General features: G+C 43.2%; 2 protein-coding genes across 2 annotated transcripts in view; one reads left to right on the top strand and one right to left on the bottom strand.

The window, feature by feature from the left end:
• Aldh1a2 (aldehyde dehydrogenase 1 family member A2) overlaps nucleotides 1–13779 on the bottom strand; it is an 80694-nt gene extending 66915 nt beyond the window's left edge. The window contains exon 1 of the mRNA XM_051156755.1: nucleotides 13611–13779. Coding sequence (XP_051012712.1) covers nucleotides 13611–13727 — 117 coding nt within the window. The 5' untranslated portion in view covers nucleotides 13728–13779. The remainder of the gene's footprint in view (nucleotides 1–13610) is intronic.
• Myzap (myocardial zonula adherens protein) overlaps nucleotides 1–23920 on the top strand; it is a 725358-nt gene that overhangs the window by 352329 nt on the left and 349109 nt on the right. The window lies entirely within an intron of this gene.

Here is a 23920-nt window from a genome sequence, read left to right as displayed (position 1 = left end):
GAAGCCCTGGTAATGACATCCAATTGTGGGCAAACCTCATTAGTCTCCCTGCTGTTTACAAGACAGGATTTATGCTCAGTGTGCCGAACACAATGACACACATCACTAAATGGCTAAAACTACCACCCAGGCTCTAATCTGAGAAAATTTTCACTCAGTGTAAATACCTATCAGCGTAGAGGAACATGGAAGAGCAATTACTGCCAACACATGTAGTCCTTTAAGAGTACACCAATAAATGCCCACTTGCAAAGGTTAATTTAATGCAACCCAGGCTGTTATCTGGTGTGTCACCAATTCAATCCATTAAGTAATTACTAAATTCTCAAGAGAGCTCATAGAAGTCAAATGTGGCTATTCCAGGCTCACTGCTTCTGTTTTCCCTAAAGACCATTTAGGCTAACAGCTGGAAAAGAGCACCACAAAGTTTGTCTAGCCCAACCAGCCATTTTATGAACAGAAGTAAGTGAGACTGACCATGGATGCCCTTTGTCAAAGGTTGGCCTGAGAGAAACACCTTAAGACACAGAAGAGAAGCAGAAGTGACAACGAATAAAAGGAAGAGAGCCGGGCGGTGGTGGCGCATGCCTGTAATCCCAGCACTTCCAGGCAGAGGCAGGTGGATCTCTATGGGTTCGAGGCCAGCCTGGTCCACAGAGTGAGTCCAGGACAAGCAAGGCTACACAGAGAAACCCTGTCCCAAAAAACAAAAAACAAACAAACAAACAAAGGAAATGAAAGAGGGAGGAGGGGTGGGGCTTGTGGGGATGTGAAGAAGGAAAAAGCTCCTCTTTGAAAATGAAAAAAAATGTAAAGGCTGTAAGATCCCAGCTAAGGAGACAAGAGCACTTAGCATTTCTTTGCTTAGGAGTTTTGAGCCTTTTCCAATGAAAACGTAGTCATGCACCCAGTCAGCTCCTCCTTCTATCAATGACCCTACTTTAAAAGCTTTGGGTACTGCCTGGATTGCTCTGTTCCATCTTCACGCTCAGGCCCATGTAGTAACCATGCATCCTGCCAGAAATCAGCCCTCCTAGCCAGCCAGAGCGAGCATCTCCATTCAACTCTTTCTGGAAAGTAACTCCCAAGTAACTCCTTCACAGAGGTTAACAATAAAATTATACAAAATAATTGGCTGGGGGCTTCACAAAAGGAATGTGAAATACTCCTGAGCATTCAGCAGCCTCCCAGCACATCCTCATCGCCAAGGGAATCATCACAACCCTGACAACGAACAGCAGCTTTTAAAAGAAAAGGAAGCAAGCAAACAGGTGTTGCTCAGGGCAGGGTGTGAGTCCCCGACCTGTGAATCACACCTACCCAGCTGGGTCATACCTAGTGTGTCAGATTGTCTCCTTTCACTCTCTTGGCCTTTTTCTTTAGCCATTCAAACTGTTGCTACTAACAGCTACAGAAAATAGTAATCAACGGGGAGTTTGGAATTTGTAGTCAAAGAACTGGGTTTGGAATGTGCTGTTAAAAAGTCAGTAAAGCTGATGGTCCAGACTGTATTTCTTTCCTAGAGCTCCTCTGCAGTTCCTTGCTGTCACCAATAGTAAAGAAGAGGACAGCACACTGGCATTGTTACCTACTGTGGTTATGGAGCCAGGAAAAGGTATTTAATTTAAATAAGCTCAACCTTATCACTTGTGAAAGGGCGATATTACTGTAATATTCATGTCAAAGGATTACCATAAGACTTAAATATACTCATACGTGAAGTAGTGCCCATTAAGCAGTTATTAATAACAAATTATACAGCAAGCATTCATTTGGAAAACATTCCCAAAGCATCTATACTGCTACACATAGAACTCATTGCTTTTGATAGGCCTTGATGAATAAGAGCTTGCAATTTAGTAACATAATCACACAGAAAAAGTATAATCTCTAACACCAAGTTATACAATGTCAAAGAAATACAAATAAGTCATATGAGCACACAGACAATGCAAGCTCATTATGGAAAAGTCTACCATGCAGACAAGTTTGTTGGGTGTTACAAGGCACTGCACGCCGTGTCGCGGTCAGAAACTCCCTCTGACAACAGTCTCAGAAGCTATGCGTACAACTGCACAAACCATATTGCCTGCAGAACCCAAACACAGATGTAAATGTGTAGTGCCAGCCTTGACTTTTAAAACATGAGTTAAAGTATTAAACTGAGAAGTCCTATGATGTTATTTTCAACCCTAATGCTAAAGAATAATTCAAATTCTCTGCACACGAAAGATAAAACCTGTACCAAATTAATTGTTGGGTTTTTTTTTATTTTACTTATATTTATTTCATGTATATGAGTGTTTGCCTCAGTGTATGTCTGTGCACCATATACATGAGTGCTCAAGGAGGCTAGAAAATATCTGAGGCTGTAGTTTCAGATCGTTATGAGCTACCATGTGGGTGCTGGGAACTGGACTCATGTCCTCTAAAAGAGCAGCTAGCGCTCTCAATCACTGAGCCATCCCTTTAGCCCCTGAGCTAGTTTTTTGTTTTGTTTTTAAGAATTTTGGACTAGCCACTGCTTTGCTTTTCAAATTGTCACTTCTACACGCTTTCTCCATTACCTATAAACAAGCAGTGCATGATTAAGGATTCGTCTATTTACCATGACCTTTCAAAACAGAAAGAGCAAGCAAGTCCTATGGAGTGAGAACAACAGTAGCTGACCTTTAAGCACTTACAGTTATAGGTAATGAAAGAACGTGAGGAGAATTAAATATGACACGAGAGGATTGTAATAATTACTGTCTTGATGTTTTAAAATAAGTTCACTTTAGGGAAACCGATGTTATTAACATTACCCATAACCTCTTGCAATTTCCCATAATAGAGAAGATCAGGCTTGGAGACCATATAATCTAGACTCCCTAATTTTATTACTGGATTACATAGAACAAAACGTAATAACAAAACAAAACAAGGTACCAATTAATATACTGACTTTCCATATGCTGCATCATTTGCCCTTCATATTTATGTTTCTTTGCACATAAACAAATACTGATTCCAAGGCGATCAAGACATGAATACAAAAAATCAAAAATTTTAATAATAAAAATAAACCTTTTAGAACAATATAAGAACACCTCGAAACACTTGAAATTACAAAGTATTTCTTAGTCAAGAAACAAAATGTCTTCATTTGCATCTAAAACTTTATGTAATGTGACAAAAAAGATGACAGAGAAAGAACATAATCAGAAAGAAAAGCTTGCATATTATATATTGGACAAAAGATTGAATATGAAAAATTACTATAAATCAACACTTGTGCATAGACACAAAAAATAAGCAAAGCAAAACAAAAAAACTAACTGGCTTACGTAGGAGACAACCAAATGGCATGTGAGTATATGAGAGGCTTAGCCTATTAAAACAGGAGTGAGACGACACCCCATCGTTATTAGATTGTCAAGTCTATTAAGTATCAGAACCCAAGTACAGGTGAAGATATAGAGCAATGGGGTCAGTGGTGGGCTGGCAGATAGTAAAGATGGAAACTTACAGCATCAGGTTAAATAGGAGCCTGGCATGCCCAGGTGAACTGTGAGAGAAGACAGTCATGAGCACACGTGCTGCATGCACACATCCTAGAAGCTCTCTCATGAGTTACATAAGAGCCATATTGAAGGCTGCTCAGCACAGCATCATCTTTAATAGCAAATATTGAAAATAGTTTAAATTCTGAATAGTTGAATAAATTAAAAATTAGGGTACAGATACAGTACAAAGCAATATATGATCATGACAATGAATAAATTGCAGGTATGCCTAACAATGCAGGTGAACCTTAAAAATGTTGCTAAGCAAAACAAAATATATCACAAGATATGTATAACATGGTGCCATTTACAGTAAATATTTTATTATGCAAAACAACACCATACCATTTATGGACACTCCAATGTGTATGGATAAGATAAATATTAATGCATCTGAGGGGGAAAACAAACTCTGGAAGGAGTTTGCAGGAGGGTCTCAGTGCAACTCTTTAAAACTCAATAGTTACAGATGGTCTTCAATTCATGAGGACTTCACTTAAAATTTTCAATTTTATGCTTAAAAGCAGTATCCAGTCAGTAGAAACTACACTTCAAATGCTGCTCTTCTCCCCAGCAGGGGGACGTGAAGTGATACCCTCTGGTTATCCTCGGTGGCAGCAGCACATGTTGGAGTGCACTATCCTTCCTCCACAGTACACTGCTGCTTAGCTATGATGTCAGGTAGGTGACGTGTGTTCATGAGTTTTCTATTATAGGCAGCTTCAACTTGCAATGGGGAGGGAATCATGTGCTGTGACCTGTTATCATATTCCTTACATACACGCACTTGTGTCACCATGTATAGCTTTCCATGTGCTTGGCTCCTCTTGTATGTGTCTAACAGCACAGTGGCCTGCTCAGCCAGCCTGAGACGTCTCCGTCCTTCTGACTCCTCATGCACGTGACACAGTTTTACCCTGTGCTCACACGTGAGAGGCAGTTCTGTGTGCGACCTCACACCATGGCTGAGTGGGGATTCTCCTCAGGCTCTTCCCAGTGATAACACATCTATGCATCATTTTGTGTCCAACAGTAGCTACCAATGCTTTGTACAAAAAAGGCCTTAATCAATGCTAAATCAATAAACAAATGAGCAAAATTAAGTAAGCAAAAGGATAGCTCCAGCTACAGTTAAAAATAAACTCTGCCCTAGGCAGTGCAATTAGATAGCTTTCTCTGGGGTAGAAAGACGGCTCAGCAGTTAAGAACATGTGAGGACCTGCGTTCAATTCCCATCACCCACATCTTGACCACAACCATCCATAATTCTAATTCCAGAGAATTCTACCACCCTCCTCAGACCTTCTCAGGCACCAGATACACAGACATACATTCAGGGAAAACACACATATAAGATAAATAAGTCTAAATCTTAAAATAGATGGAAAAGTCTCTCTACCGAGTTACACTGCTACACTGGATATCAAACTTAAAGCACAGATGAGACAGAATTGATCAGCTTCAGGCCTGGTAGATAATGAAACCAAAGTTTGGTACTGACTACTGATCTCCCAACAAAGGACTTGCTGGAGAAGTCCAAATTTTACACCTACAGAAAGAAGACCTCCACGTGTTCCCATAAATTCACACAGGTATTTTCTAATTTCATTTGCCAAATCCTTATCATTCACCTTCTTACCCCAAAGTCTGACATCATCATACCCAGGCTATAGATGTGGTACAGGCCCTGGTGGCTGGAAAAAGAGAAAATTAGATTATTTTTTCTTAGCGAATTTTTAAAATTTGTAATAACTTGCCAGACTGCCTTCCTGGAGGCAGTTCAATTTATAGATGGACTTGTGACCTGAGGCACTTTGTCCTGGTTTGACCTTCAGGAAATCCTAGAAATGGCACAAAGCAAAATGCTTGGAGTATCAAACCTGAAATAGGCAGCCTTAGGCTAGATGAATGAAGAGTATATATATATAATCTTTTTAATTATTTTGAAATGTTTTCTCATCTTTAGTAATTAATATCAGAAGGAATTTTCATAGTCATATTCCCCTAAATTCTTACAAATAAGAGGCAAAGGTCTGTAGCTTCATCTGGACAGCAAATTGTATCTTTCTGGAGATCTAAGGATGAAAAAACCTCTAGTTTGGTTCTCCAAAAGTCAGACAATGTGTGGGTAAGGAAGCTGAGCAGATAAATGCTACAGATACCAGTGCCTAACTGCTGCAACTGGGTGGGGGCAGGGCTTCTTTCTAGAATTAAAACAAGAATGTTTACCCCAAGACATTCTAAATTTTAACCAACCATAGTGCAAGGAGGGCAGTTAACTTCCATGTAAGTCCCAGGGAACCAGAAGAGCCCCGCAGAAGTTAGGGCGTTAGAACCACCCGATTATCATTCCTACAGGAACCTCCAAAGCTTAAAAATGTTTCCAAATCATGTGACACAGAGACTCACTGTGAATATACTGGTAAGAGTTAAGATTCTAGTAGTCTGGTGGAAGAGAACTTGCTTACTAGGAAAAATGTTAATAGTTTAAAGGGAAACAATTAGCTTGGCATGGTGGTACCCACCTTTATTCCCAGCACCTGGGAAGCAGAGGCATGTGGGTCACTGAGGTCAAAGCCAGTCTGGTCTACAAAGTGAGTACAAGACAGCCAGGGCTACACAGGGAAACTTGGTCTCAAAAAAACAAAACATAAAATAAAATAAGGAAAATTAAAAATAAAAATGAACTGAAACAATTAAAATATAATTCAATATTAAAGCAAGACAAACAAGTAATAAATACCAAAGATAAGAAATTCCCAATTTGGAAACTTGAATATACTTGAAAGGTTAAATGGAGTAGGGTTTTAAGAGCGTCTGAGAGAAAGTTGGGCTAGACTGGGTGGCCCAGTGGCCTTCAGGGACTCCACCCTCTCTCTCCCTAGCACTGGGATTACACATGAACTATCACGTGTGGGTTTTTTTAAGGACTCTGGGGATGAAACTCTGGTCTCTATGCTTATAAAGCAAACACTTTCCCAACTGAGCCTTCTCTCGGCCCCTGCCTTGAGTGTTTTAAGGAAAAGAAAGCTAGTTAAGTTATATGGAATGAAACTTTCTTTTACTTTCCTTGACTCTCCTTCAACTTTTAACAGCAATGGAAGAATTGATTTTGGGGAGGAAATGGAAGAAACATATGGTTTCATTGTAGTACATGTTTGTAAAAACCTAGTTCAACAATCAAAAGACTTTTGTTTATTAATCTTTGTTGGTTAGGCAAGGTCTTGCTAAAGTGAAGATGGGCTCTGAACTAGTCCTCCTACGTCAGACACCAAAGTGCTGGGATGTCAGGGTGTGTCACCACACCTTGCTTAATTATTTTAATGAATAAAAAAAAAAACAAATGTAATATGGTTCTTATTGTTAAAAAAAAAAAAGGATGTCTGAGAGGCAATTAAAGATTAGCTAAGGTGGTATAATGGCAATCCACGCTATTGACATTAGAATTGTGTCTGAGAGGACATGAAGGGTCTCAATGAGCTGTCACTATAAAGGAAGAAATTAAGAAGAGGCCCGAAGGCTGTCAATTAGTACTTTCTGGAAGGTCTCCACTCCCACATTTAGGCATTATTCTGGGCAGTCAGAGCCAGTGAAAGTGTGTTCAACTTCAGATTACATAAATTGAAAACATTACTCCAATGCCAAGAGATAGCTACCTTCTGAGACCTGGCTACATCTTTGTTCAAACTATTTTAAAAAGTATTCATAACTTGGCATTTCAGTTCAGCCAACTGAGCATGTTGCATGCAGCATATTAATGTTAAATACTGGTTCAAGTGTCAGATCAAGAATTTGTTATTAAAACACTAGCTGGAAACTGGGTGGTGGTGGCGCACGCCTTTAATCCCAGCACTCGGGAGGCAGAGGCAGGCGGATTGCTGTGAGTTCGAGGCCAACCTGGTCTACAAAAGTGAGTCCAGGACAGCCAGGACTGTTACACAGAGAAACCCTGTCTCAAAAAAAAACCTAAAACAAACAAACAAACAAACAAAAAAAACCCCAAAGCTCTAGCTGGAAAATCAATTTAGTGACTTTTTGATACATCTAACAACCTGCTGAAGAAACACCCAGGGAGTCTCTGAGTGAAAATACACTGTAACTATATAAAAACTCAATTCTGACTTTTTTTAAAGTTGGCAACCTTCAATTTGAAAATACAAATATAATAATTATGATCCAAACAAAATCATTATGTCTGCAAAAACAGAATTAGCATTGGCTGGTTGTCAGTATAAGTTCTTTCTTTGTCTAGTCTTCATGAGAGCCCTGAAAAGCAGGTACTACTATTTCAGTTTTGGTCAATGAAGAGATTGAAACTGAGTAAAGAAACGCCCTGAGAGAAGACACCATACATATTCTTGACTACTGACTCTCCAAGACCTGACACCACGTTTAATGTATGTTAACTGTCCATGCAATCAAGAAATTCATGCCTGATCAGGATTTGATCAAAGGCCTATTCTAACTCAAAGCCTTTTTTCCATGTCAAGGCTTGTAACTTTCCCCAAAATGTGGGTTATATGGTCTATGCTACAAGGACTCAACTATGACATTGTAAGTCCCAAAGAAACAATAGACAATATGTTGCTGAACAGACAGAGGTGTTGCAAAGAAACTATATTTGCAAAACCAGGTGGGCCTGTGTATAGTCTGTTGACTACAGTAAACTGTTAGTAAAATAACAAAAACACAAAACCAGATATCAGTATTTGCACCTCATTATTCCACTGAGAAAGCCTCAGGACTTGGGCTTGGGGTGGTTATTGGCTTGGTCATGGTTGAATCATCAAGATTCACTAAGAGAGAAACAACTATACATGTCTGGCTTTTCTTAAGGTTGGCTATACTGAAGTCAAACCTTACAGAACAGGCTCCTAAGTCTTCAACAGATGAAGAAAAACTAGTGTTAACCACTCTATAAAACAGAGGTGCCTCAGGAAATGACGGTTCCATATGGTAATCCAATCCTTATAGTAGAAAGCAACGGAGCAGGACCTCGGAAGAATTATGTAATCCCAGTCCCACGGCGACATTGTTTAGCTACTCTTTGTTAAAGAGATGATACAAACATCAAAAAGCTGTATGATTATTTTTAAATGTATTTTACTCGTGTGGGGTGTGTGTGTGTGTGTGTGTGTGTGTGTGTGTGTGTGTGTGTGTGTGTGTGTGTGTGTGTGTGTGTGTGTAGGGGGTGTGGAGGCCATAGGGCAATGTAGAGTATCCTCCTTGACTATTTTCCTCCTCACGTTTTTAAGGCAAAGCCTCTCACTGCATCTGGAGCTCACCAATTTAGCCAGACTAGCAGGTTAGCAAGCCCCAGTGATTTTTCTGATTCCATATTGCCAGCAGGAGACAGGTGTGGGCTGTCACACCCAGCTTTTTATGAGAGTGCTGAGGACAGGATCTCAGGTCCTCATTCTTGCAGGCCAAGTACTTTATTAACCGAGCCTTCTCCCCAGACTCTAAAAAGGTTTGGAAAAAAACAAGGAAGAAAAACAAAACTAAAAGTCCTCTATATACAGGCAGCTAGATGGATAATTTCTCATCAAAACAATCATGAGGAAAGATTTGGAATCAAAGTTCAGAATGAAATCCACTATGGCAAGATCCAAGGTATAGATAGGCAAAAATCATGACCAAGAACAACAAAAATAACAAGTAGTAAATTAAAGTAGAGGAACCAAAAATTATAAAGGCAGTGCTGGAGGTCCAGCTAGGGGGTTAAAGCACTTGCTCTTCTCACAGGGAACCCGGGTTTGGTTCACAGACTCACATCAAGTGGCTCACAGCCACCAGCTTCAGAGGATCTGACACTCTTCTCTGGAATCCTTAGACACCATTACACACGTAGTACACATACTCAGAGATACCTAAATAAACATATATTTTGAGGAAAAGTATAAAGGTGACTTTTAAGTGGAGTAGATCAGTTTCATATTCTCATGTGTCCATTACAGGCAACACAAAAATGAATTTAAGCTTCCTGTATTTAAAAAGTGCCTGTCATAAATAAGAAAAGTAAACAGTATGACAAGAAATACGCTATCAATTTTTTTTAATTCAAGGCCAAGTTCTTCCTTATCACTTCTTTCTATTTTTACTCGCCTTCAAAGGATTTTACAGAATTGAGATATGTGTGTGTGTGTGTGTGTGTGTGTGTCTGTGTGAAAGTGCTAAGTAAACCAACCAGCCCTGTGAAAATGCAAACGACACTGCAAACACTGTCACTACACTGACCAACTGATGTACTGCTATGCCGACAAGATTTTGTCACTCAACCTTTCTAATAAGACTTAGAAGGCAGATGTTCCATAATATAACTTGCATTACTGTTAGGAACATGGCCCCTCAAAAACCTTTTGACTGAGTTGAAACTGACCCCAGAAACCGAATGCACATATTAAAAAGGTTAAATGAACAAACTAAAGAATAAACAATAGATACCCAGATACACATTTGTTCTGATTTTTTTTTCCCAGTGAGCTGCCTTTTCTGTTTTCTCTTGTGGGTGTAGCATACAGGCCCCAACAACATCCTGTTTCTGAACCCTTCCACCTCTCCACAGTGTCAAATGCTGGGAGAACACAGAACCCTGTATATTGAGGCCAGTTATGGAAATTTTTCAGTTGCTCGCTAAAATAGTGATCCAGTGGAGTTAGAAGGAAAGATGGAGGCAACAGAGAAAGCAGAAAAGTAGAAGTAGAATAAAAAGACACTTTCTAAAGACCAGGGGTTCTGGGAAAGGGAGAAGGAGGGGAGAGCAGGAGAGACCCCACCCCTCCTCACAGTCAGGGGCAGCTCCTAGGAGAATGCTAAGCCTTAGTTTTACAACATGTATGCTCCCAGAACATGGCCGACAATACAAAAAATGAGGCAGATGAAACAAAAATAACTCAGAAAAACTGAGAAAAGCACAGCTAAACACAATCAGATCCTACACCAGCATTAATCAGTCTTCAAAGAACACAAAGGAACATGCATTCCCTCAGCCCCACACTGGTGCCCTCCAAGCTTACACCAGTATTCCTCTTTCTTGACTATTGGTCTTGAAACAAGCAAACAAACAAAACCCATTTTCCTTAGTAAGAGTTATTTTAGAAATCTAGGTTCTTATATTAGGAGAAAAAGAAAACAGGCATATTCCAAAAGTATTACTGCCATTTACTCTTGTCCAAAATGTATACTAGAACTTGGAGCAAGCAGTAGGTTTTTTTTTGTTGTTGTTTTGTTTTTTTGTTTTTTTGTTTTTTGTTTTTTTAATGGAGTGGATTGCTTAACAGCCAATACAAAGCCACATTTAAGCTCTTTCAGAAGGCTTCTAGATTGGACTTTGCCTTCACAGCATTTTTACAGAACCTTTGACAGACAATTAACATAATATTGACTATTTCTCCCATTCCCTGATTTTTAAAAGGGCAAAGTTCTTTTGGAAGAAGAAATAAAATGATGAAAATTGCAGATAAATACAAGATCACAAATGTAAAATATTCTAAGCACATATATTTAAAATTTTTCATAATCTGACCAGTTATGTTGGCCACTGATTAGTTTATATTGATTGCCAAATCACACAGGAAACCATATTGTAGAATCCCAATAAGGACATGCTTAGCAAGAAAAGATGATTGACGATAAATCTGTGTCTTACAGTGCCTTTATCTGATGCAAATGTTGTGTTTCCTGCTTTCCAACAAACCCTAAGGCATAATGAAATGGCCATTAACTTTTAATTTTTTTCTAACAAATATGATAGCACTAAAGGATTGGCTGGCTACCTTGTTCATTGTTCCGTTTGAAAATGCAAATATAATTTACTTCACTTCTGATCATGAATAAATTTTTAAAAAGACCTCCCAACTCTTTCTTTTGAAGGGAAAACAACAGCTTAGGCTTCCAAAAGAGCAATCACTGTTCTGTTAAAATAAAATAAATCTGAACTGCTTGTTCGTGATTCCTGTCTTGGAAAATTTAGAAGTCACACTAAAGAGCTGAGCACGGAAGCTGCTGGGAGTGCTCACAGATACCTGATTTTACAAGTTTTTGTGAAAGAGCTTGCCTGTAGATGAGTGTTATTCCGCGTTTACGAGGGTTGTTTGTCAAGACAAAAATAAGGCGCCTCCTCCCCACAAATTAAAGAATCAAGTTACAATCCATTATTTCATTTCTGATTGGTTTTCTTGGTAATAAGTGGGAAAGTGGATACTGGATAAAAGTCTTCACGGAGCTAAAAAGACTCCGACATTAAAGGCTCCAATTAGCTATAAATCAGTTGTCTTTCCTACTGGGGGAGAACAAGAGAGAGAGAGAGAGAGAGAGAGAGAGAGAGAGAGAGAGAGAGAGAGAGAGAGAGAGAGAGAGAGAGAAAGAGAGAAGAGAGAAGAGAGGAGGCAGCTAGAGAAAAGGAGAAATGGTGGAGTTTCCAAATGAAATTCTGAAAAGATATCTTCTGCAGACTTTCAGGGGCTGTTAGTAGAATCCGATCAAAAGTAAGTCTAAGACAAACCCTCCGGAATCCCGCATGGATCTTGCCCCTTAAGATCTCTAAAGCGCATCTGAAGAGGTTAGGGACCCTCATAAAACAAAACTTTTATGTGCATGCTTCCCTGGCTTGTTCCTAAACCCGGGGATGTGCCACACACTGGCACTATTGTTATGCAAACAATGCCTAAAGGGCTATAACCATTAACGACCCCTCATTAAAATGGCTTTCAAAAATTTGTCACACCATCTAAAAGCTAACAGGTACATTAAATACACCTAAATCCACATTCAAAAATACGAATCCTGCTGATGATCCTTATTCTGAAATGCAACATTTCAGAAACGATGTTTTTGCATTTCTCTTTCAACTGTTAGTGTCAGATACGAACAGCTTAACTCCTCTGCGTTTCGCGTATCTTCTAATGCCCGGGGTGGAACACGTATTAGCTGTATCCTGTGCGCGCGCTGCATTTAAGTTAATTGGCAAAAAGTTTGCGGTAGGAATGGAAATCAAGTAAGAGGGTTCTAAAATGAACTCTCAAGAAATGTGGCTTTAAATGCTATGCTCACCTCTATGCTATAACTAACATACAATTCCTTTGTGTATGTATTTCACAATTTGCCCTCGTGGATAAAATGGGTGTTTGTTTTTTGTTTTTCCTGAGGACGTGGGGTTGGGGGAGGGAATCAACATCGGGTAGCAGGCGCATATTGCTTTTTAATGCGGTTTAACAACAATTCCTGCTGCTTGGCAAATCTAAGATGTCAGAATTCGTTAGGAAAAAAATCATTAGGTTTTTCAGTGCAAAAGTGAGCTCCCTGCTTTGTGCAAATTGAGTTGTTTCCCTCTTTTCTAAAACAGCCGTTGCCTACAAAATCCCGAAGAAATCCTGGCATCCATCTACTGTGTCTCTGCCAGGTTTCCGCGAAGTCTGTGGGGACCCAGGTCCTGACACTGCCCTCAGAGACCCGGGTCTGAAGGCAGCTAATCCCGCCGGGCCGCGCAGCCCGGACCAAGAGGACCGCGGGGCTACACAGGGCTGCAACACCCGGAGAACTGCACCCCGGTGTGCTCAGAGGAAACCCAGGGGAACCCCTCAAGCCGGACCCTGGCCTGCTCTGAGGAGACCTGGCGAACCCCCAAAGTCAGAACTCCATCTGCTCTGAGAAAACTTGGGAGGGTCGCAGAGCCGGACTCCTGTCTGCTCTGAGATCTGAGGGACCCCAGAACCAAGCCTCGTTCAGCCCTAGGGACATCTAGGGGACCCCCAGAACCCGACCCCGGCCCGCCCTAGGGAGACCTAGGGGACCCCAGAACCCGACCCAGGTCCGCTCTGAGAAACCCCACTTCCCCAAACAGCCCCGAGGTCGTCACCACGGTCCGCCTGCCGATGGCGGACCCCCGCCGCTGCCTTCTGGCTGGGACCGGTTGTCCCCAGGCGCTTTCCAAGCCGCGGCGGGGACTTCAGAATCCCGCGTCGCCGTCCCCGCGGAGGCGCGGGGATGACAGGCGACCTCTGGGCCCCGGCCTCCGAAGGGATCCAGGAGAAGCTTCTGGAAAGCGTCCGCGGACGACGGCTTTACCTTGGTGTATTTGATCTCGAGGTTGGGCGTAGGCGACGGCAGGAGCTGCAGCGAGGCCATGAGCGCGGCGGGGTCGGCCTTCACCTCGCCGGGCATGGCGATCTCGCTGGAAGTCATGGGCGGCCGCGGGTGGGTGTGCGCGGGGCGCTGCGCGGCCTGGGGCGCGCTCGCTGTATATAGGCAGGTGTCAAGCGGGGGCGCTTCTTATTGGACGTGCGGCCCACAGGCGCGGGGGGCCGGCCCATGAGGACGCCCCGCCACGGCCCGCATTTGCATACGGCCGCGCGGGCGCCGCGCGCCCACACGGTCAAGTCCGCGGCCCACGCTCCCCGCGGGCGCCCCCCACCCCCAACCCCCCCAACCCTGGGGCCTCGACGGCTGCAGCGCGGCCTCGCGCGGGACCGGGCTCAGCGACAGCGGCCCCCGCCGAGCCTAACGCCCGCCGGCCAGGAGGACAGGCGCCCGAGTTCAGCCCACGCCGAGCACCCCGGGCCCTTCCACTCTCTTCTCCTCCCCACCGGGGTCCCCAGCAGCCCAAGAGCGCCTTCGCCCAGCCGTCCACGTGGCGCGAAGCGCGCGTGGCCACCGGGTGGGGTGATAGATGCTACCCACACTCCCAAGGAGAACCTTCTGGAGTCGCCTCCTCTCTGGGTCCCGCCGGGCTTCTCAGCCCAACTGCTGCCCTCTGCCGGCCCTGCGGCCTAGCTGTGCCTGAGGGCTTGAGCTACAGGGGCCTTGGGTTCTATGGATCCCGGTCCTAAGGTTCTCCTACCAGCCCTTTCCTCTCCCGGTCCCAAGCACACCAGGAAACACTTGTGATTGTTATCTGTTGCTCTTCTGGTAAACTGCCATCCTATCGGACGTCCCGGTGGAGCTTCCGTCTTCGGCTCTTCTTGTCCGACAAGCAGCCTTACAGTTAGTAAAGATGGGCAAAAGGATGGGTCCAATTGAAGATCCTAGACAGCTCAGTCCAGATGAGCTCAGGAGAATGATTTAATCAGGGCCCCGTATAGAAAGATGTTTATAGGGCTTTGTGTCCACACTGCTTCTTCCTTCTTTGCTGTGAAAGACTCTGAACTCGCAAGCAATGGCTTCGTTCTCATCTCATTTTCAGAACTCCTTGACTCAGAATCAATTTTTTTTTTTTTTTGCATGTTCACCAGAAAAGGTTTACTTTAGACGTGCTCATTAACTAAAACTGCCTGATGATTGGTGCTTAGCTGCTACGCAGACAGAAAGAATGCTGTTGTCTTACTGAGCTTGTGAGACACGTCTCAGGCTCTGAGGATTCAGAGTATCTGCCTTAAGTGAAATGAGTGGGCTGCTTTGTGAAGCAAAAATACAGCTTAATCTGGGCAGTTGACATCTGTGGCCAAAGATCATGTTCTACTAGCACACGGTGCTCATGAGAATCGTTTTATTAAGCAGTAGAAGGTCAGCCGAGGAAGAAGAAAAAGAACTTGTGGGGAGGTGGCTCTGTTGGTGGAGTCCTTGCCTAGAATGCTGGGTTCGGTTGCCAGCACCACATAGAACTGGGGTCGTGATGCATGCCTGTAATTCCCAGCATCCCACTGAGGTGGAGGCAAGAGGTCCTGAAGTTCATCCTCCCTTATGTGAGGAGAGAGCTTGTCTAAGGAGCGGGATGGTGATCTCAGGATTTGGTGAAGAAAGAACGAAAGCCCTAGCAAATAATAGTTTTTGATGTTGTTCTTCGTTTTGGTTTGCTGTTGTTGTTTTGGGACGGTTTTTTTGTTGTTCGTTTTGTTTTTCAAAGGTCCTTTTCCACTTTCAAACTAGCTATAAAAGACTTCCTTGCTCCCCCGTAAGCTAATGACCTTTCCTATAGCCATAGGTCACGGACTGTAAGAGGGACAATTCTCAAAAGTGCATTGAGGACAAGACCTGGGTGTTCCACCTAAGCAGAGCCTGAGAGTGTGTTGGGAAGCTGACCTTTGGGCGGCCTGTTAGCAGAGAAGTGAAAGTTCACTGGTAGAGGTAGCAACGCTGCAGCTGAGTCTGCAAGGGCACCTGACAGAGCAGTGAAAAACTTCAGGGAGCATCAGATGCAGCCACCGAGGAGCAGCAACCAAAGCTGGTAAGGTAGTTAACTCTAAGTTGTGGGGACTTTGATGCTTGTGAGGATCTTAATGATGGCGGTCCTGAGAAGCCATCAGAAGCTTTGGGGGAAGAAAGAAAAAAAGGGGGGGGGGATGTGTTAGGTCAGACAGCTGAATATTATCTGGAAGGGTGATAGTCACACAGTAGAAGCTACTAGTGTGGTCTTCTCAAAGCATAAGCCAGAGTTTTCACTTTTGACCCATATCTTATTTGCTAGCTCCAATTCGAAGGAACAGTATCCATGGATCGTAGGGTTATTGGCATTTGATACAGATAAATTGACTTCTATCTTGGAAAGTAAGGGAGTGTGTCTTGACTTAGCATCTCTGGACATCTAGTTCATCTTCAATGACAGCTGGTTTGAATTGTTCCCTCGTGGCCCCTTTCCCGTGACACTTTGTAATTAGACACTGAAATGATAGGCACAGGACCTGAGTCTTCTGTTTCCCATCTGCCTTCTTCGGTTCCTAAAACAACTGGGTGGGGGCGGGGGGGCTGTAACGAAAGCATTCCTATTGGCTGATCTGAGCAAAAGGACTATCTGCAGTTGACCACTCCCACCACCGCCGCGGAGGCAACTTCCCTAACCTGCTCAGAGTAGACAGCACATTTTCTTTGAGGTGGTAAGCTTTGTTACTCACCCCAACTTTTACTTGTTCACATTCAAACATTTCTGCACGTGGTTTCCTTCGCGTATTAAGCTGGGGAAACCCTCCCAGCTTAGACTCAGGGTTGCAGCCGCCTTTTGACTAGCTTCTTTGCCTCAGGGTAGGAACAAAATTCAGCAGGGAACCGAATGTTATAGCCATAGTAGTTCTTTAGTCTACATTTTGTAGACCCTGGGGACTTATATTCCTCAGCATTGAAGACCCTCTCCTTGTCATTCTTTCCTCTTTTTCCTTTATTATCTTATTTGTCGTAGTCTCATTTCCTCCATAGATCTTATGATTTTGGGAACAGTCTTCGTATTTATAAGTTTTCATCTTTTCCCCTGATTTGGCTGTGATGGTTTTTTTCGCATCCTTAAATGTTTCTCCTTTCCAGCCTCCCCAGTCTGTGATTATTTATTGTTTGGATGCATCTCATTTGAAACCCCCTGCACCAGGAAACCTAAGCTACAGCATGCTCTGTTTCCTTGTGAAAACAATTTATTAGGCCTAGTGGAGCCAATATCCTGGAGCTGTAGAGGAGAAAAATAAATTCTTGCTTCATATTTCCTCACCTGAAAAATAGAATGCAACATTGTAATTTCAAGGCATGGGTTTTATGTGACGGTCGAGTGTAAGGTTTAAAACCATAACAATTTAGGCTGCATTTTAGACGCGTTTAAGATTATGCACTTATTTATTAAGAACTGTGCTTTCCAAATCAACAAGGGTACCCAAACAAGACACAAAGATTCCTCTCCTGGAAGATATCTTTGTTTCGGAGCTAGCTGAACATTCAGCATGGGATCCAAGCCTTTGCATGCAGGACAGTCTCAGAATCAGATAGGGGCACAGTCTCAGCATCAGACGGGGGGGGGGGGGGGGAGTCTCAGCATCGGATGAGGGCACAGTCTCAGCATCAGACAGGGGGACAGTCTCAACATCAGATGGGGGCACAGTCTCAGCATCAGATGGAGGGACAATCTCAGCATCAGGTGGGGAGACAGTCTCAGCATCGGACGGGGAGACAATCTCAGCATCGGATGGGGGGACAGTCTCAGCATCAGATAGGGGCACAGTCTCAGCACTGGATGGGGGGACAGTCTCAGCATCGGATGGGGGGACAGCCTCAGCATCGGATGGGGGGACAGTCTCAGCATCGGGTAGGGGGACAGTCTCAGCATCGGACGGGGAGACAATCTCAGCATCAGATAGGGGCACAGTCTTAGCACTGGATGGGGGGACAGTCTCAGCATCGGATGGGGGGACAGCCTCAGCATCAGATGGGGGCACAGTCTCAGCATCAGATGGAGGGACAATCTCAGCATCAGATGGAGGGACAATCTCAGCATCAGGTGGGGAGACAGTCTCAGCATCGGACGGGGAGACAATCTCAGCATCGGATGGGGGGACAGTCTCAGCATCAGATAGGGGGACAGTCTCAGCACTGGATGGGGGGACAGTCTCAGCATCGGATGGGGGGACAGCCTCAGCATCGGATGGGGGGACAGTCTCAGCATCGGGTGGGGGGACAATCTCAGCATCAGATGGGGGGACAGTCTCAGCATCAGATAGGGGGATAGTCTCAGCATCAGATGGCCCGCTTAATGGCATTCCCATCTCCATCACCAGCCATGCTGACAGCCCACCTTTTCTAACTGACATGCTGCCATTGTAATTTATCTTCAGAAAAATAAATCACATGTTATAGCGTTTCTATCATCCGGGTTAATCGAATCAGTTCCTTAAATGTCTTTACGTCTAATGATTTGGAAGAGGCACATTGTTTGAAATATTAAAAGAGAAAAATCAGGGCCCTTGGGTTCTATGCAGAATGATCTCAGAGCTCATTTCAGATGTAAGTGTCTCCTAATGGTCTCATCCATCTCCAATGGGATGTGCCTGGACACTTTATTTAAAATGTTTCCTGAAAACTCTAACGGACAAGCTTAATGCAAAGTATATTTAGAGTAAAATACATTTAATTCATTAACAAAAGTTCATATAAAAAGCTTTACCTATTTTTATCCAGAAATGTTTAATGAAGTATTTTGGACCCATTATGAAAATTCTATAAAACAAATGCACTTATTTAACATCAATATTAACGTTTTTATTGGCCATCTAAACACCCATTTAATTAGCTCTTCCTCCTAATGCCCAGAAGAGGCTGAGATCGGGCCATTTATTAGCTATAAAAATTCTCTAGATATTAACTCCCTCGTTTCTTAATGTGGCCTCTGGTCACTGTATTCCATGGAAAGGGATATCGGTGGCGGCAGGAAGCGGGTTACAGGCTGGTAATGACTCCGAAATGCAGCTTCAGTATAGAGCGCAATACTTTCCTTTTGAAAAGTATCCTCCATGTTTGGGGGATTCCAGGAGATGATTTTAAAAGTGGGAACTAGACTTGTGATTGTTGTAATGCCCGTTTCTAATCCGTATACATTATACAGTGAGTGACCCAGGCACACCGCTGAGCTCCACACTTTATCAGTAACCACACTTTAAAGAAGGGAAGAAATTAAGATCCCTGCTGGCAGTCTTTACAGCCAGACCTGAGGAAAAAGGCATTAGCGCCCTCTGCAGTTCATGGTGTGTATGTGCAGGTAAATATGTAAACCTTCCATGTATTTTGTCTGATACTATGACATCTTACTAAAATTAAATTTGAGTTAGCTTGCAGAAAACATCTTGGAGGTTCAGACAAATTTTAGACTGAAGTTGGTTTAGAATAAAGACTGTCATCAAAGCGTCTTTAAAAACAATCAATTTTATCATAAAAAAAATGTTGGGCGTAGAACCTGTTCCCATAGAATATAGAGATAGAGTTTCATGGGTCACAGATTTGGTATGACTATTACTACTATGTCAGGTTAGGAGATTTTACATTTATATTGTGTTGGGGGGGTGTGGGTGCATGTTCCATGAGTGCACGTGGGGGTCAGAAAGCAACTTCCAAACGTTGGTTTGGTTCCCTCCTTTCACCATCTCCAGAACCAAAGTCAGGTGGTCAGGCTTTGTACCAGGCATCCTTACCTGCTGAGACATCTTACCAGCCCAGATCAAGAGGTTTTAATAGGTTGTTTTTCAACAGTTTAAATGCTTTGTGTATAATTCAGAATTTTTTTCTCATTTCATGTTCCTGAGTTTACAGTTTTCTTTTAAAATCCCTCAACTTTATTACAAACATCTTTGCTCTTGTCACTTTCCATAGAACTCTTTTATTACTCAGCACATAGTTTCTTCTTCCCACGTGCTGGGCTTATGCAGACATGCAATTCTGAGGATCTTCGGGGGTACAAGGGATTCTCATGTGAACATTAGTTATGCTTGTGATAGAGGCCTATACTCATAGCCACAAGAAAACAAATACAAATGACAATCTGGTTGTCCACTGTTGCATCCTGGGATGGGCCACTGAGAAGGAAATGAGAGGCCCTGGGTGTCTTTGTAACCGTGGAGGAAAGTTAACCACTTCTCAGCTATAAATTTCATGTGGAAGGCACAGGGCAAAACCAGGAGGCATTCTGGGCATCCGTTTTGGATACCTAGAACTAGATAACAAGGCGTCTTGCTTCGAGCATGTATATGTCCCCATACAGGGGACTGTGACCCCCTCACTGCATTGACAAACCTGGAAATACTAGACTATAAAGAGCACACCACACACAAGCCGGGCATGGTGGCTCATGACTTTAATCCCAGCACGCAGGAGGCAGAGGCAGGAGGATCGCTGTGAGTTCGAGGCCAGCCTGGTCTACAAAGCGAGTCCAGGACAGCCAAGGCTACACAGAGAGACCCTGTCTCAGAAAAAAAACTTAAAAAAAAAAAAGAACACACACACACACACACACCTGTGTGTCATGTCCTCTGCTCTCCTATCTGTAGTGAGTTTGAATGTTAGTAACTAAATATGCAAAACCATTGGAGAGCAACAGCAGGAGAAATGCAGAACGATTGTGAAAGACTATCAGAAAAGACAAAAGCCCCTCAATTATTTCTGTAGGGACTTCCATGGGTCTCTTTGTATTTTTGATTGCTACAGGAACAGATACAAATCCCAAAAGATAAAGGCAGGATTTTCCAACATGAGGTCCAGCAGAAAATTCCTGTGACACTTTTCCATGCCTATGTGTGCTTGTGTGTACGTCTGTGAACATACAGACCAGAAGACAACTTTGCGTGTTGATCCTCAAGAAACTATCTACTTTAACATTTTTTTTAAAAGGTAGGGTCACCTCCAGGTGTGGTGGCGCACACCTTTAATCCCAGCAGCATTTAGGAAGGCAGAAGCAGGCAGATCTCCGTGAGTTCGAGGCCAGCCTGGTCTACAAAGTCCAGGACATCCAAGGCTATACAAGGAAACCCCATCTTGGGGTTGTGGGGGAGATAGAGTCACTCATTGGAAACTTGCTGCTTGGGCTGGGCCAACTGGCCAGTAAGTGAGTCCCTGCTCTCCTCTTGCCCCTGCCACATGGGTAACAAGCATGCCCCACCGCACCTAGCTTTTCACATGCGTCCTGGGAACTGAACTCAGGGCCACACACGCTGTACCGACTAAACTTTCCCCACAGTTTCATCTTGTGACATTTTGTAGTGTAAAAGTAACACAGATGTGATCCATTGCTTTAACTTTATAAACTAGGATCTCCAAAAGTAAATAGTGGTAGCTGACACCACTTTCAGCTTCCCAAATCCAAGTGATATAATCTCAAGTGTGTGACCCTTCACTGCAGGAAGAAAGAGGAAATGGAGGAGAAACCAGCGCATTTTCCCCACAACTGAAAAGCAGCCATTACTTGTAATATTGTCAGTTTTCTTATGCTTATATGTTTGGCCATCTTACTCCTGCTTAGCTGGAGGGTGTGGGGGCAGACATTCGTGGAACAGTCCAATGGACTTAACCTTGATTCAAATTATAATTATTTAGGGAGTTGTTTGTTTTGTTTTGTTTTGTTTCTTAAGTATGGATGCCTGGTTCCTCTCCAGAGACTTCAGTTACTCTCTGTCTGGTCAGCTTTGACTGTCAACTTGATGTAACCTCCAGTCACCTAAGAAGAGAGTCTCAGCTGAGGGATTACTCAAATCAGATGGGCCCATAGGTATGCCTATGGGGAAATGTCTTGTTAATTGATGTGGGAGGGCCCAGCCCACTCTGGGCATCCCTGTTCCTATGCAGGGGATTCTGGAGTGTATAAGATAGCTAGTTTAAGCATGAGCCAGAGAGTCAGGCTGTAAGTGGTGTTCCTCCATGGCTTCTGCTTGAGTGCCTGCCCTGACTTCCTTCAGTGATAGGCTGCGGGCTGGAAATCTAAGCCAAATAAACTCTTTTCCCTCTTAAGTTAGTTTTGGTCCGAGTGTTTTATTACAACAACAGGAAGGAAACTGGAACACTTTGACAAGAGGCGCAGGGTAGTGACTGATACTCAGATGGGGGCTGGGTGTTGATGTTTGTCAGAGGAAGCCCACTCTGCAGCCTCTGGGTGAGAGCGCAGGTTCCGCGCCCTCTCCTTTCATACTGCCCTCGCCTTGCTGTTTTAAATTTAGTATCTGAAAAACAGATCAAGACTCAAATGGAATGACCTTTCCACTAATGTATTTCACCTAAATTAACAGAGATGATTTAGTAATTTATATTGGAATTGTGCACTTTCCCGCTCACATTTATCAGCTCTGAAATGCTTGGTTTGGTGTTGCAATTTAAATTTTTTATTATTACCCTTTAAACCTGGAGAAAAGTCTTCCATCTAATTAGTCAAACTTACATATTCAATTAATAGATTCATTATAGGCTAATGACTATGGAGGCAGCACAGGGGCAACATCTGCTTGCCATGTGAAACTCAAACTTTTCAGCTGCAAAAAAAGGGAAGTGATCTATTATGTAATTTAAACATCATGAACTTTCCATTTGAGAGGCTCTGTTCTGAGATACCTCCCTTTTTGGAAGAATAAGGGAATCAGGACTGAAAGAGAAACATATCTGAAAACACACTTCTTACCCCTCCCCCCAAAATGTAGAGGTCCAGAGCGTCATTTTAAATAATCACATCTTTCTACTGCAGTTTTTAAAAATATCTGCTTAGTAAAATATACATAAGAGCACAATTAATATTACAAATTAAATATTGTAAATACTTTAGTGTGTGTGTGTCTGTCTGTCTGTCTATCTGTCTGTCACTGGGTATGTGTGCAAGTATGCCTCCTGTTGTGGGAGCCTGTGGAATTCAGAAGAGGGTGTCGTTTCCTGGAATTGGAGTCTCAGGCTGTTGTGGGCTGCCATGTTAATGCTGCTGGGAATTGAACCCTGGACCTCTGGAAGGGCAGTTAGGTACTTTTTTTTTTTTTAATGTATACAGTGTTTTGCCTGCATGTACACCTGCACTCCAGAAGACAGCACCAGATCTCATTATAGATGGTTATGAGCTACCATGTGGTTGCTGGGAATTGAACTCAGGACCTTTAGAAGAACAGGCAGTTGTCTTAACCTCTGAGCCATCTCTCCAGTCCCACAGTTAGGTGCTCTTACTCACTGAACCATCTCTCCAGACCCCAGATTAAACATCTTTAACTGCAGTATGTATTAGGCTCATCCCAAATCATATGATTTTGCAGCTTGAATCACGTGTCTTGGCATTCCTCCCTCCCTCCCACTTTCCGCCCACTCCCCTCCCCTATGACTGTGACTGAGGGGGACCTCCTCTAGGAAATTAGACAGTTGTATTTGGAGTGCAGAGAATTCGGAGAACAGAAATGAACTTCCGCACACAGTCAGTTCTTACACCCCTGGCCTCTTACTTCTCTGTCTCTGAAGAGGTCATCCATCACTTGTAGTAGCTGTGAAAAAAGTCAACGATTTCAGGAAAAGTGGGTGAGGGCTGTAATTTACTTGAAAAACTGTCTTTGCTAAGACTTCCAGGGAAAGCCACTGGCAAGGTCTGTGCTGTCTTCCATGTCAAACCAGGTCTGATGTCTACAGTGATTCAATAGGAATATTTCAGGGACCAAGGAGATAGTTCGGTCCGTAAAAAGATGGGGTGTGGTGGCGTGCAACTATAATCCCAATGCTGGGGACATGGAGAAGATGTTCCCTAGGCCACTAGGAGAGCTCCAGGTTCATGTTAACATCTGTCCTTCACACACACACACACACACACACACACACACACACACACGGACACATGTACACACATAGACGCATACAGACGAATACACATGTATAAGACAAAAAGATAAAACTCCTCTTAAAATATTTCAGAACAGCTACGTAGTACTCCACTGAGGGACAAAATACACTTTATAGTTCTTACATTTTGCAAATACTTGTGTTATTAAAACATCACATTTCTTTTTAAAATATGTTTTTTTTTTTTAAGTTAAAATGTAATTACATCATTTTCCCCTTCCCTTCCCCCCCACCACTCCGTCCATGTATTGCCCCATCTCCTCTTAAATCATGGCCTCTTTCTCTTTGCTACTGTTAAATATATGTAGCACCACGTACATATATAAATGCAACTTGCCGAGTCCATTTGGTGTTGC

This window comes from Acomys russatus, chromosome 14 (genome assembly GCF_903995435.1).
Source record: "Acomys russatus chromosome 14, mAcoRus1.1, whole genome shotgun sequence".
Taxonomy (NCBI): Eukaryota; Metazoa; Chordata; class Mammalia; order Rodentia; family Muridae; genus Acomys; species Acomys russatus.
This window is presented reverse-complemented; position numbering and strand designations above follow the sequence as displayed.